Genomic DNA, 12,964 nt, shown 5'->3' with positions numbered 1-12,964 from the left:
ATATTACCGTAAGAGGAGGGGTAAAGAAGCAAAGGAAGAGAGTGAGGAAGTAACAGAAGAGGAGGGAACAGAAGAAGAATAAAAGAAACCTTTGGATTGAAAGAGAGTATTTGCAGTTATTCATTTCATACCGTTAGACGATATTAAATAAGGAGTATAGTGTCCATTGGAAAGGTATGCTTTTGTATGTGATTGTAGAGAGACGAGATGAGTCCTCTGTTTCCAGTCGCTATGAGACTGTCGATGATGATGAACTCGTGATGAGAGTGATTCATTGTTGAGATACAAAGCTGTAAACACTTCTTCATTCTTATTCAATACACGAGTTTGGGATTTACAAGTAATAGATAACTTCAGTCTATCAAAGGAGCAGTCCCAAGAAGGCTGTTGATCCTCTTTGCGGAGAGGTTAGTCCTCTTTGGAGCAGAAATACTAGACAAGCCACAGTTTGGTTAATGTAGTTAGAGAACCGATCAAAGGTTTTAGAGGATAAAGCATGTCGATCGATAGATAAAGTCATAGGGGTGTTGGTCAGAGATCATATTATGTTACCTGAAACTCTTTTGGGTGGGTCGTGTTCCTTTTAACTGCAGTGAGATTTTTCACTTGTTCGCCACAAGAGTTGCTTCTTGAAGTTGAAGGCAGGTTTGCAGATAAGCCGGTTCTCTTTGGAAGAGAACTAATAGACAATGCAGAATCATGTAAACGAAGTAAGAGAACTGATCAATGGTTTGGACAAAAAACGAAGATGATACAAAAAGAATCACACAAAGATGTTACCCCAGAAAGGTTTTTTCATTGGAGGAGTTTTTGCGCAGAGCTTAGTTTGACGACTTTGTTTCCCTGACAATATATTTTGCTTAAGAACATGCTCCTAGCAATGGACCAAATGACCATAACAGAAAATCAATAAGCGAAAGATCGTACTTGCATCTTCATTCTTGTAACGTTGCTTAAGCCGATCAACAGCTTCCTTCTCATCTTCTTCCACAACTTTCAATTTTGCCTGCATGCAAACCACCAGCCTATTATCTTTACGTATCTCAATCCTTCTATAAGACTTGAAGAAACAAAAACCAACCTCATATAACTCTCTCCACTTAAAACTGACTTTACTCCGCTCCATCTTCTCCATGACAAAACTCAAGTTCTTAGCACCATACTGCTTCTCATAGAACCTCTTCCAAAACTGACTTTACTCCCAAGGTCACAAGCTTCCTCTGTGAGATCTACGTGGTTCTGAGAGGGACGAGTAGGATTTATGAGTGGATCAATGTTTTGGGAGCTAGGCCTACTTCAGCTGACATGTTGTTCCGTGGACCGGAACAGAACGGTTCTGGTTTAAAGGTTGTTGAAGCTGGTAGTACTTATACTAGCGACAGTAAAGATGAAGAAGGGTACTGTAAGGTGATGCTCGGGTGGCTCACAATCTACACTTCTGATCACCCGGAATCATCGAAGTTCACTAAACTGAGTCTACGGCTAGTTGCTGACTAAGATCAAGGAGCTTCTGTTGAAGTATAAGGACTAGAAACAAAGCGTTGTATTTACTGGACATAGCTTAGGAGCTACAGAGGCTGTTCTTGCCGCCTATTACATAGCTGAGAACGATTCCAGTGACGATGTTCCAGTCACTGCGATCGTGTTTGGTTGTCCACAGGTAGGAAACAGAGTTCAAGGATGAAGTTACAAGTCATAAGAACTTTGTGATTGATCTCTTAACTAAATATCCAGGAGGACTATAGGGGTATGTGGATATATGAACCAACTTTGTGATTAATACAAAGAAGTCACCTTAAAAGGATTCAAGGAATCCACGGGACTGACACAATCTTCAGGTGGGAGATTCTCTCACTTTCTGACACAGCGATACAGAGTAGAGACTAACATGTTTTTGTTGTTGATTTTTGTGCAGGAAATGCTCCATGTGGTTGCAGGATGGAATGGGAAGAAAGGAGCTGATGGTGAAGAGAAATATAGCATTAGTGAACAAGTCATGTGAGTTCTTGAAACTTGAAAGATGAGTGTTAAGTGCCAGGGTCTTGGTGGGTGGAGAAGAACAAAGGAATGATCAAGGATCAACAAAATGTATTTGCGCATTTTCTAAGTTAATCATCAACAAAAGAAGCTGTGTGTGATGAAAAAAAAAACCCCCAAAGTTACTTATATTTATTGATATATGTTTATGAAAAGAGTGATTTATCAACCAAACATTCAAACGGTTCTATCTTTCTTACATGAGAAAAGATTATTCTTTAGAAAAGTTACGACATTACATCAAAGCACTGATTGTTGTTACCACACAGTCATTAAGAATAGTGAAACTGCAATTAAGTGATGTTCAACTTGAGGAATTGATGATGATCACTTCTTACCACGAAGTTTAGCTCCAAGAGCTCTCTCAAGCTTAGAAAGGATCTGCTGGTTGGGGATCGCTTTACCAGACTCATACTCTTGGATCACTTGTGGCTTCTCATTGATGATCTACCAAAAGAAAGAAACAAGCTTTATGTCATGAACTGCGTGATAATAAGAAGAGACAGATATAGAGAGAAAAAGGATAAATATAATACTTGAGCAAGTTGGGACTGGGTAAGCTTCTTGTCAGTTCGAGCTTGCATAATGGCTTTCTTAAGCTCAGTAGGCACACGCTCATCTGAAATCACAATGATAGAGAAACTCATTACATGTAGCTTTAGCATTAAATTCGCATCAAATGAATAAAAAAAGCATCATATACTCAGGGGCCATAGACAAACTCTGTCTCTCTCTCTGATTACAATTCGTCGTCACACAGACATTGACAGACCTAAAAACTCTATGGTAGATAAACCCCATTACATGTGGCTTTAGCATCAAACAAATAAAAAAAGCTTCTCCTCTAAAACAATCATAGATTCTTCAGACCATAAGACAAACTCTCTCTCTCTCTATGTTTCCAATTTGTCATTACACAAACATCCAACAAAACTCAACAGAATCAAGAAAATAAAACACAATTGCCTACAGAATACAAACACAATTGACTTACGAGCGAGGTTCTCAGTGTCGTCATCAAGCCTCTTTGTGTTGAGAGATGTGCCACTTGAGGCTGCCTTGTTGGTTCCAGCATTGTCTAAGCCCAACACGCACAACAAGAACGATCACAGTTAGATGGAATCAATACCCCGAACTGCGCAATGAATCAATTAAGAAAAAGAAAAGGAGAAGTGGAAGAGAGGAAACAAACATTTTCTGACGGATTCGATATCGGCGCCGGATCGACGAGCGGCGTTGACGGTTTTCTCGTCGCGCTTGGCGGCGGAGTTAGGGGCTCTCTTTCGGATCACCACCGGCTCCCAATCTTGCGTCATCGGTCCAACTCCTGCCATATGATTTCTTCTTCTTCGAGCTTGACAAAATCTAGGGTTTCGTCTCCAGCTAATATTAGGTGAAAAGAATCAGATTATTTTTCTAGGAGATAGATTGCTGGGAATGGGATGATTAATATTGAGAGAAGAAAGACAAAAACTGTGCGTGGGCTTCAAGCTAATTATATTTTTTTTAAAGAAAATACTTATTTAATTTTCTCCGACAACTTTTCAAAATTACATAAGAGCCCATGCAACTTTGTCTACTCTTTTATTTGTTAGACCATCGTTAATGCAGTTTCTCGGTAGGGGTTTTAAACAAAAGAAGGCATTTAAGTAAATCAAAACAAAAAGAAATTATATGGTAACCGATCCTTAGTGAAGTGTTTTGGCAACCGATCATCAAGCGCTTTCTTAATACACGTGTCATGAAACTGTTAATTTTTTTTTCTTTCTCTCCTTTTTACTCGTGTTCTCCGTCGGGAGGACGATTGGTTTTGTGAAAGGAATCATCTCCTCCGTGCAATCGGCGTATCTCTGTTTTTCCCTTCTCTCATCATCTCCTGTGAGGAGAGGGTACTGGGGTAACAAGATTGGGAAGCCGCATACGGTTCCTTGTAAGGTTACGGGGAAGTGTGGTTCCGTTACGGTGAGGATGGTTCCTGCTCCCAGAGGTGCTGGTATCGTGGCGGCTAGGGTTCCTAAGATGGTGCTTCAGTTCAATGGGATTGATGATGTTTTCATTTCTTCCAGGGGATCTACTAAGACTCTTGGAAACTTCGTCAAGGTTTGTCTCTTTCTTCCTTTTGAGTTTGTGTAGAGGTGAAAGTTGGGTCCTTTTGATTGGTGCCTGCTCTGAAATGTCGATTACGTTGTTAAAGTTGGAACTCTTTTTGACATCTTAGATCGTTCAGTGATTGTTTAGTGCCATTTCTGAGCTGTGTTCTTTAGTAAATGATGTAATGAGCTATGTGTTTGTCGTGATTTGCTGGTGTGTATATGTCTGATGGCAAGCTTTACAGTCTCTTCAGACTTGATTAGTCTGAACATCATCATTTAACAGTCAATAAATGACAAACTGATGTTTGTTCTTTCTGTCTCTTAAATTGTTTAGTATCATTTGTTAGATGTGTTCAGTTGTAAATGATGTATAGAACAGTCGGTTTGTTTGATTTGTTTTTCTTTGTATGTCTGATCGCGAGCTTTTCAGATGCTTCAGATTTTATCTGTCTGAACATGATCAATCCTGATAGAGATTTTAATGCAGTTTAACCCTCAAGTTTGTACCTGTTTACATCATTTCACTTGGTAAACTAAACTCTTCCTTTTGCATGTTTAACATCTTATACAATCTGTTGAATTCTAGTAATTAAAAGAAGAGATTTGTCTGTGTGGCAGTACTGATGGATGATCAGAGAGAGATAGAAGCAGTGGAAGAGCTGTCGAAGGCCATAGCTTTCAGACCGGAACTGCAAACGCTGCATCTCAGAGAAGCGTTCCACGAGGCTACGGGGAAGCTTTCATTGGCTGCGCAAGACTGCGAAGCTGGTCTCTGTTTGGACCCTAACCACACCGAGACGCTTCATCTCTATAGCAGATCGGAGAGGGTTCTGAATCTAGGTTTAACCTCTCTCATGGAACACAAGATTTTCAAAAGCCTCTGCCATTATTATGATATAATTTGTTTATATCAGCCTTTTAATCAGTTTTTGGTTGATAACTTACCCACCTTGGACATGTTGATGTGACAAAGCCTTTAGAGGTTCTTTGTTTATCATTATACTCTGCTCCACCTCTTAAGGTAAGCTCATATACATTCCAATGCTGTTTTGGAGTTTAGCACTTATGATACATCTATTTGCAGCTAAAACAAAATGGATGGGTTGAAAACTTTGCGCTTGGAGCAAGCTATATCAGTTTGCCATGGTAAGATATCTTGTGGATATCATTATATGCTGTGCTTTCATCTCATTGATCTTTTCTTTTATTGTTCACTTGATGGATAGGTGGGCTGGGCAAGCATTGTTTGGCACTGAGGCTGCAAAATGGATATGCGTTAGTGCTATAGACGTTACTCAGCTCTCTGTTGCCGGTATGTAGTATGACTTCTATTTCTTGTGCTTGATCTTATGAACTAGATGGTCATTAGTGAATGTTTATTCTTGTTGCATTATATCTTGTAATCAAAATTTATACACAAAGTAATCAAAAACAATTTATACACAAAGTAATCAAAAACAATTTCTACTTTTTAATCACATATATGACATCTTCTTCTCAAATCTATTTTTACTATGTTTTATTTAAAAAAAAGATTTAATTTTAATAAAACAATGTTTAAATTTTTTTTTTTTAAGAACCCTTTATTAAGAAACTCCCAATGAAGCACAAAATCTATGAGTTTTTTAATTAAATTTCTTAACTAACTTTTATTATTAAACAAGTCACTAAAAAACCCAAATGTGGTTATAGGGATAATGATGCTCTCAAGGGCTTATTTACGTAAATGTATGATCCCAGTTGAGGGCGAGAAATATCTGGTTAAATGAATATATTCTTAATTTCTTAATAAATAAAAAGCAAAATTGCTAAATTTAATATCATTCTCACCTCTTCCTCGTCTTCGTGTTCAAATTGGACTACCCGATTGATTCTATTCCTCCCGTGACGGCTCAGCTCAGGTTCTTCTTCGTATACTTTTCTGCCGTTTTCTGGAATCAATGTTGTTGCCTGTCGATTTAACTCACTGGCTTGTTTATGGTTTGGTTATCTGAGGAAACTATTCTCCGAGTTGATCTGTATTGAATCAGAAGATTGTATGTCTTTCTGTTTGTTGATTCGAATGAATGATAGAAATGCTGAGGATATATATATATATATATATACTTCAATTCGAGATGATGATGAGCTTGTGACCCGTATTTGGGATTAGGGCATCTTCGTCCCTACTCTATTTTTTCTTCAGAACGCTCCAACCCAACTTGGTAATGAAATTTACTCCATAAATAGAATAATTTATTTTTTGTTTGTTGAGAAATAGAGCAGTTTTGGAGCAATTTTATTCCATTTTCACTTTTACTCCATTTTAGAGGAAAAAATTGAGTTTTACATTGGAGATAGACAATAATTTAACTTCGAGGGCAAATAGACAATGTGATCTAATTGTTAAATCCTCCCTGCCCAAATTGATTTTGTACCCTCTGATGCTCATCTTTAGTTGAAGTTCCTCCTTTTTTTTAATCAGACACTTATAATTTAACTCTCATATATGTATTAAGCAAGAAAATTATACATTTCTGGAAGCTAGTATTCATTTTGAGACTGTTTTTTTTTTTTTTGCTTTTCTCCTTGTTTCCAGGAAAAAAGATGCTTGTGTGTTGTTGAAGAAGGATATGGACATCCTTCATGAAGTTTTTGTATCATTACTTGTGAGAAGATCTTTTCCTATGTTATCCATTCACAGGTTTGGATCCCCTTTCTTCTCCAGAAAGGGGGAGACATGAATGGTGAGCCTGAGGATTTGGAATCATGCCTTACTTTGCTCAAAGGCTTTACAATACTTGCAAGGCTTCCTTCTCTTCAGACGGCCCAATCACTGACGAGGCTTTGCAGACAGTTCGCAATGTGCTGGGTATCATTCCTCTGTTATTCATTTCATTGTTATTCTTTGGGTTTGCTCATGTTAATGTTCTGCTTGTGACAGTGACTTTTTCAATGAATTTCTATGGCAGTTTTTAATCTAATCATTCTGCAATTTACCTTATACTGGTTAAGGTTTTTGTGGCATGTAATCTAATATGATTGTATCTCACTCTACATTTCCCTTGTCTTTAAAGGAGTGGTCCCCTGTAAGCACTTATAAACCCCTTTTTGTAATTCTTGTTTTCAGAAAAAATCAAGCTATCTGATGTTGGGATCGAGCAGGAATCTCAATTGGCACGGACCAGGTCTGGTGGTCCTCTCAATGGGAGTCACTGCCAGTCTCCCCCAGCAATAAAGTATATTCATTTTCATGAGTGTGACAGTTTCTCCGTAACCATACTGATTTGACAACTCTATTGCTGATTAGTCTTAAATAGTTGATAAATGTCACGGATGGCTTCTACAAGATAAAAAGTGTGCATATTTGGTGATTCAATGTAGGATGACAGATGGGAACATAGCATAAGAGTCCCATTTTAACTTTTGTAGGTCTCAAGAGGGATGCTTCTGCTTGAAACTATATGCCAGAACCAAACTCTCAGTAGCCAATCCTGAGACGGTTTCATCTTCATTATACTCCTACTGATTATATCTCTCACTTTGTATATTTTGTCTTTGTTGTGAAAACAGATAGGAATTTTCTGTATGCCCCACCTTCCTCTATGATACCACTTCATAACCATCCGGGCATGACTGTGCTAAGCTAGCTCATATATGGTTCAATTCATGATTGGCTAGAGCCTGACTTGGACCGAACCAGAAGATCCAACACAAGGTATAACGGTCGTCCTTTTTCTATCTCTCAGTCTTTTAACCAATCACTCGTCGGATCTTAACTGTAAACTCTTGATTCATAAGCAGCAAGACCAGCTAAACTGGTCAAGGATGCTGAGATGACAGTTCTGAGCCCAGCAACCACGCTATATCCGAGAAGCGGTGGCAACGTTCATTGTTTCAAAGCCGTCACACATTGTGCTATTATTGATATCTTATCTCCACCTTACTCTTCAGACCGTGATCGGCATTGCACTTACTTCCGGAAGTCCAGAAGAGAAGACTTACCCGGTAATACTCTAAATGGTTCAATCGCAGACGTGACATGGCTTGAGGAGTTTCAACCACCTGATGACTTTGTGATACGACGAGTTCCATACAGGGGCCCTGTTATTAGAACTTGATTGTTACGTGTGTTATATCTCTTCACATAATTGGTGAAGCAGATTTGGATTTTTTATTTTTTTTTATTTTTTTATTTATGAAACATTATTCCTTTCGGAAAAGAATATTAAATTTGTGTCTTTTCATATTATTTAAAACAAGATTGTACATACTAATCTGTGATAACTGATAAGGTATCTCATGTTCATCATAATATTGCAAAAAGATTTCTAGTGGCATTTCTTAAATAAATTTATTTAGTTGTGGCTTTATGTAAAAAATATCTTCTCGTTTTACATGTACCAAGTTGAATAATTATTATCGTCACTTTATTACATTTCTCATACAATCTTCAACCAGTTTGGTTCAGCTATTGATAACGAAGTTGGGATTAAGAAACAGTCAAAACACACCATATGAGTTTTTTTATTGATGGACCTATGTCCATCTATCATACTCACATTAGCTATTAATAATAGCAAGGGGAAGATTGTTTTGGTCTATATAACGTTAACATGCTTTATTGAGTTGTGGATACGTTTTGATCTCAGCCGATGTTTCTAGCCACAGAAATAAGCACAGAATACGACTTAGAAGTAGAACCAAGTGGATCTTGGGCTAATGGCAACTGGCGAGTTTTTGAAGTGCTAAAGGTTGTACGTCTTTGAGTCCCTCATTCCATTTCGTCGGAGAGATATATCGAACTCGACCTATATACTAGTTGGTTAATCTTAAAAGAAATAGGCTACAAGAGAAACAATTGTTATGTTTTTTTTTTGCCAAATAACAATTGTTATGTTATATTGTTAATTTCTTACTCTACGTACATCTATAAACAATAATATAAATTCTTGTTTGGTACATTTTCTTATGAGTAATTAATTTTATATAATTGAAGCTAATATGCTGGGCTTGGTTAAAGACTAAATATACGTACGTAGGCATGTGATGGATGAAGAATTCCAAGACGGTGCCTTATTCTGCGGCGATTCTTTAGGGCAACATGCATATTATTTTTTTCTTAGCTTCTTGCATGTATACTATAAATAATTAAGTAAACTAGAACGACGTCCTTTTTATTTTTCCAACCTTCTATAGATCTACCTTACTGTATGATATCTATATATGTATATATGTATATATGTATCTTGCTCTCCAGATGTATAAACGTACAAATTCTATGTTCGCAACCTTTCAGAACAAGATTTCAATTAGGAAAACAAGAGGATAGCAAGAAACACTTGTAAAAAATGTTAGAGGGTGTGATGTTTATATAGGTTACTAATTTTTATTTTTATTTTAGTTAAAACAAACGATGGAATGGTTGTATTTGCAAAATCAAAGCTCTATAAGTTTAGTTAGAATTCTGATTAATTTCAGAAGCAATTGTTAAGGAATATTATATATTTTTCAGTAGAAAATCGTAGACAAAATATTCTCTTAAGTCATAACAAAATACATATATAATATTGTCAATTGTCGATTGAAACCATCCAATAATTACAAACAAACAAAAAGTTAAAATGTATTTCATAAAAAAGGAGCATGGGAAATGGAGGAATTGTGTATGGATTGTCGGTACGTAAATAGGTTAGGACAAAACATAGTTTCCTCATCTTTCTTAGTGCCCACATGAGTCTCCTACGATTCTTTCTCAATGCTCTCTTCACTCTTTAATTAATTAATTGTACTTCGAATGTTTGTCCTCTCTCTCTCTCTCTCTCTCTCCAAAACCCTAAAGTTGAAGATCGTGAGCGTTGAAATTTGACACTTTAGAGTTGAAATTTGACACTTTAGCGTTGAAATTTGATCCTCTCTCGCGTTTTTACTTACATGTTCCAAAATGTTTGTATAGATATGTGTGTGCACAGAGTGTCGGAATCTTGCATCGAGACAGTTCTTTTTTTTTTGCGCAACCAATTACTTTCATTCATATAGTTAAAACACTATCCGAATAGCCAAATTTAAAACGTTAACAACACAAATAGAACGATAAAAGGATAGAGACACAAACTCAACTGAGTTTGATAATGCATCTAAAAACATGCCTAAAAGGCCAAGCATTACACTAGAAAAGGAGAACAAGCTCACTTTAATCTCTTCAAACGACTTATGGTGAGCCAGCTTGTCATGCGGCTTTGAATACAAGTCCATGACCTCGAACTTCATCGAAATGAACCTCGCTGCATCTACAGGTTCCAAACAAACCTTCACATAAGAATGCATCGGGACAGTTCATAATTAAGTTTTTCACGATGATACTAAAGACAAAATTGCTATTAATTGTGTTACTTTTGAATCATTAAAATGGTAACTGATCAACACAATATATATATCTACTTGATCATTCGTCAAGTTCAAGTACAATCTCTCTCGAATTATATATATATATATATATATGGATGATTTGGTAATTAATGAATAATGGTTATGAGCCTTAATTATATATAGTACCTATTACTTAACAACAAATAGGGCAAGCCCTGATCTGAGAGATATCAAATATAAGCAGGTGTGTGACCCAATGCCCACTGAAAGGGGTTACCAATAATAAAACCAAAAGGATAGAGACAACTTGTGAATTTGTACAAACTTGAACCCAAGAATCTTTGGGAATCACATCCTTAACTATATGACAAAGCTCCCTTCTCTATACTTTATAAGTTTTGATTGTAAACCTTGGGATTCAAAACTGTCATATATTTAAGTATCTATAATATATGAATAGATCACGACTTAATGAAATACATATGTTTTAGAGGAATATTGGGTGATCTCCCCCATCATTTTTAATGTGAAAAGCAAAAATAAATTGTTCTAAATACAGATGAATACTTCCAATAATCGGTTTAGGTCGATGGTTGTCATATCCGATTTGGTTTTCTCGATGTAAGAGACTAAATTCGTGCAGCTTTAGAGTAACCAAGTTTATTTTATTTTATTTTCGAAAAAGGTTTTGAAAATATCGTTATAATATGACAAGATTGTGAAGCGTAGTCTCCGGCAAAGGTCAACTTAACTGGAGATTATAAAAGACATAAAAGAGGTTATAAACTTATAAAGACAAGAGTGGTTTGGTCGAATAGAAATGTTTAATCATTCATAAAACTACAATTCTAATGTCACAAATATTCGACTGCTAATTCTAATATATATATATACATATCGACTTGATTATTGTAACTAAGGTGCGTGCATGATATGTGACTTAACCAATTTAAACAACCTAGCTATTATCATTGTTATAATATGGAAGGAATATTTCGTACTAAGCATACGAAATAACAAGAGTCTTGTAATATATCATTTTCTTACAGTCTTCTTATCATCTATGCATCAAACGTATAAATATGTTACTTAACAATCAATTTCCAATATCTAAAATAACAAAAACAGGTTTATTTTGATGTATTCGATATTTTCACCGAGTATGATGGAATCGCCACGGTTAGTCACCACGGAGTGTTCCACCGCGGTTTAATCGTCTGCTTTGGACATGTTTTCGAACATGGATAGTCTATTTTGTCTTAAAGACTATTATTCTTCTTATTTTTGAGGAATAAAGGTGATAAGTTTATATGTCTCTGTCACTAAAAGAACAAGCGGATATTTTTCTGGTATGTTAACAAAAATGTAGCAAAACCTAATAACTAATATGATTTCACCAAACGGAAGATTCCAACACACTTTTCCACAAAAAACACATACACATACACGTAAACATGCATGACATAGACAAGAATTAAAAATGTCTGTATATATCTATCTTATTAAAACTCAAGTACAAAATTGGACTGTTTGGAGACTTGAATAGGACTATTAAAAAAATTTGGAGTGTTTGGAAACATGAATTGTAGTCTTTTAAAAAATTAATTTTGTTTCGAAACAAGGATAGTAGTATTAAGAAAAAAAATAATGGGCTTATGTTATTAAGAAAAATTAAAAATCCATCATATTATAAGAAACTATCTATCTAGCCCAGATTTAAAATATACGAAAATGGGTCAATCTAATTGCCTAAAACTTTTTCTTTTCTAAACTAACCATAAAACAAAATTTAAAATTTATACACATATTTCAAATCAAAATAATAATTTAAATTTGATTTATATCAAAAATTGATTAAAAAATAATACATATATTCAAAAATGGATTTTTACTAAACTATTTTTCAATAACCATTATAAAAAAATGTTGTCAATATATATAATAAAAATACAATACAAAGCCCAATTTGAAATACCAACTCAAATTATGGTTTTTATATTTCATATTAAGTTTTAATAAGATAGATATATGTAATTATTTATATGATGGTACGTATAAAATACTATTAATTATATGATTACTTATATGATGGTACGTATAAAATACGATTAATTATATGATGACAGTATACGATATATAATAATGAATAGGGATGGGATTTCGGGCACCAATACGGGTTTGGTTCTGATCGGTTTGTGTTTAGGGTCTTCAGGGTCAAAGATTTAAGCCCTGTTAGGATGTTTCTAAATTTTGGTTTGAGTTTGATACGGATCTTTGCGGGTTTGATTCGCGTTTGGATAACCCATTTAAATTATTTTTAAAGTTTTAAATCATTATCTATTTTAAATTTCTCAAAATCTATAAATAAAATAATATATTACCTATAAATTTGAATAACATATGTCAGAATACCTAAGCTTAACATATCAATTGGCTTGATTTAAAATTTTGGATACGAAATCAATAATTATTTTAAGTATTTTTGG

The 12,964-nt window shown here is 35.3% G+C and overlaps 2 protein-coding genes, 1 long non-coding RNA gene and 2 pseudogenes across 3 annotated transcripts; 3 read left to right on the top strand and 2 right to left on the bottom strand.

The window, feature by feature from the left end:
- Positions 1-602: 602 nt before the first annotated feature.
- Positions 603-1,186, bottom strand: LOC106329940 (the record flags this gene model as incomplete). Its single annotated transcript, XM_013768536.1, has 4 exons — positions 603-679; positions 781-843; positions 928-1,006; positions 1,082-1,186. Coding segments are annotated over 4 exons (324 nt in total), but the record flags the coding sequence as incomplete, so codon positions are not given.
- An 11-nt stretch (positions 1,187-1,197) lies between these two features.
- LOC106329939 lies at positions 1,198-2,112 on the top strand (annotated as a pseudogene).
- Positions 2,113-2,178: 66 nt separating this feature from the next.
- On the bottom strand, positions 2,179-3,483 carry LOC106331964 (multiprotein-bridging factor 1a). The gene is made up of 4 exons (XM_013770403.1): positions 3,230-3,483; positions 3,032-3,115; positions 2,574-2,656; positions 2,179-2,484 (listed from the first exon to the last, which is right to left on the bottom strand). Exons 1-4 carry the CDS (start codon positions 3,369-3,371, stop codon positions 2,365-2,367), a joined length of 429 nt encoding a protein of 142 aa, XP_013625857.1. The 5' UTR covers positions 3,372-3,483; the 3' UTR covers positions 2,179-2,364.
- A 1,644-nt stretch (positions 3,484-5,127) lies between these two features.
- LOC106334302 lies at positions 5,128-5,489 on the top strand. The gene is made up of 3 exons (XR_001268579.1): positions 5,128-5,151; positions 5,215-5,276; positions 5,357-5,489. It is a non-coding gene; the product is annotated as an uncharacterized LOC106334302 (long non-coding RNA).
- Positions 5,490-5,893: 404 nt separating this feature from the next.
- LOC106328894 lies at positions 5,894-8,431 on the top strand (annotated as a pseudogene).
- Positions 8,432-12,964: the final 4,533 nt, after the last annotated feature.

The sequence above is a fragment of the Brassica oleracea genome, chromosome C3 (genome assembly GCF_000695525.1).
Source record: "Brassica oleracea var. oleracea cultivar TO1000 chromosome C3, BOL, whole genome shotgun sequence".
In the NCBI taxonomy this organism is placed as follows: Eukaryota; Viridiplantae; Streptophyta; class Magnoliopsida; order Brassicales; family Brassicaceae; genus Brassica; species Brassica oleracea.
The sequence above is the reverse complement of the archived record's forward strand: the minus strand, read 5'-3'. Positions and strand labels throughout refer to the sequence as shown.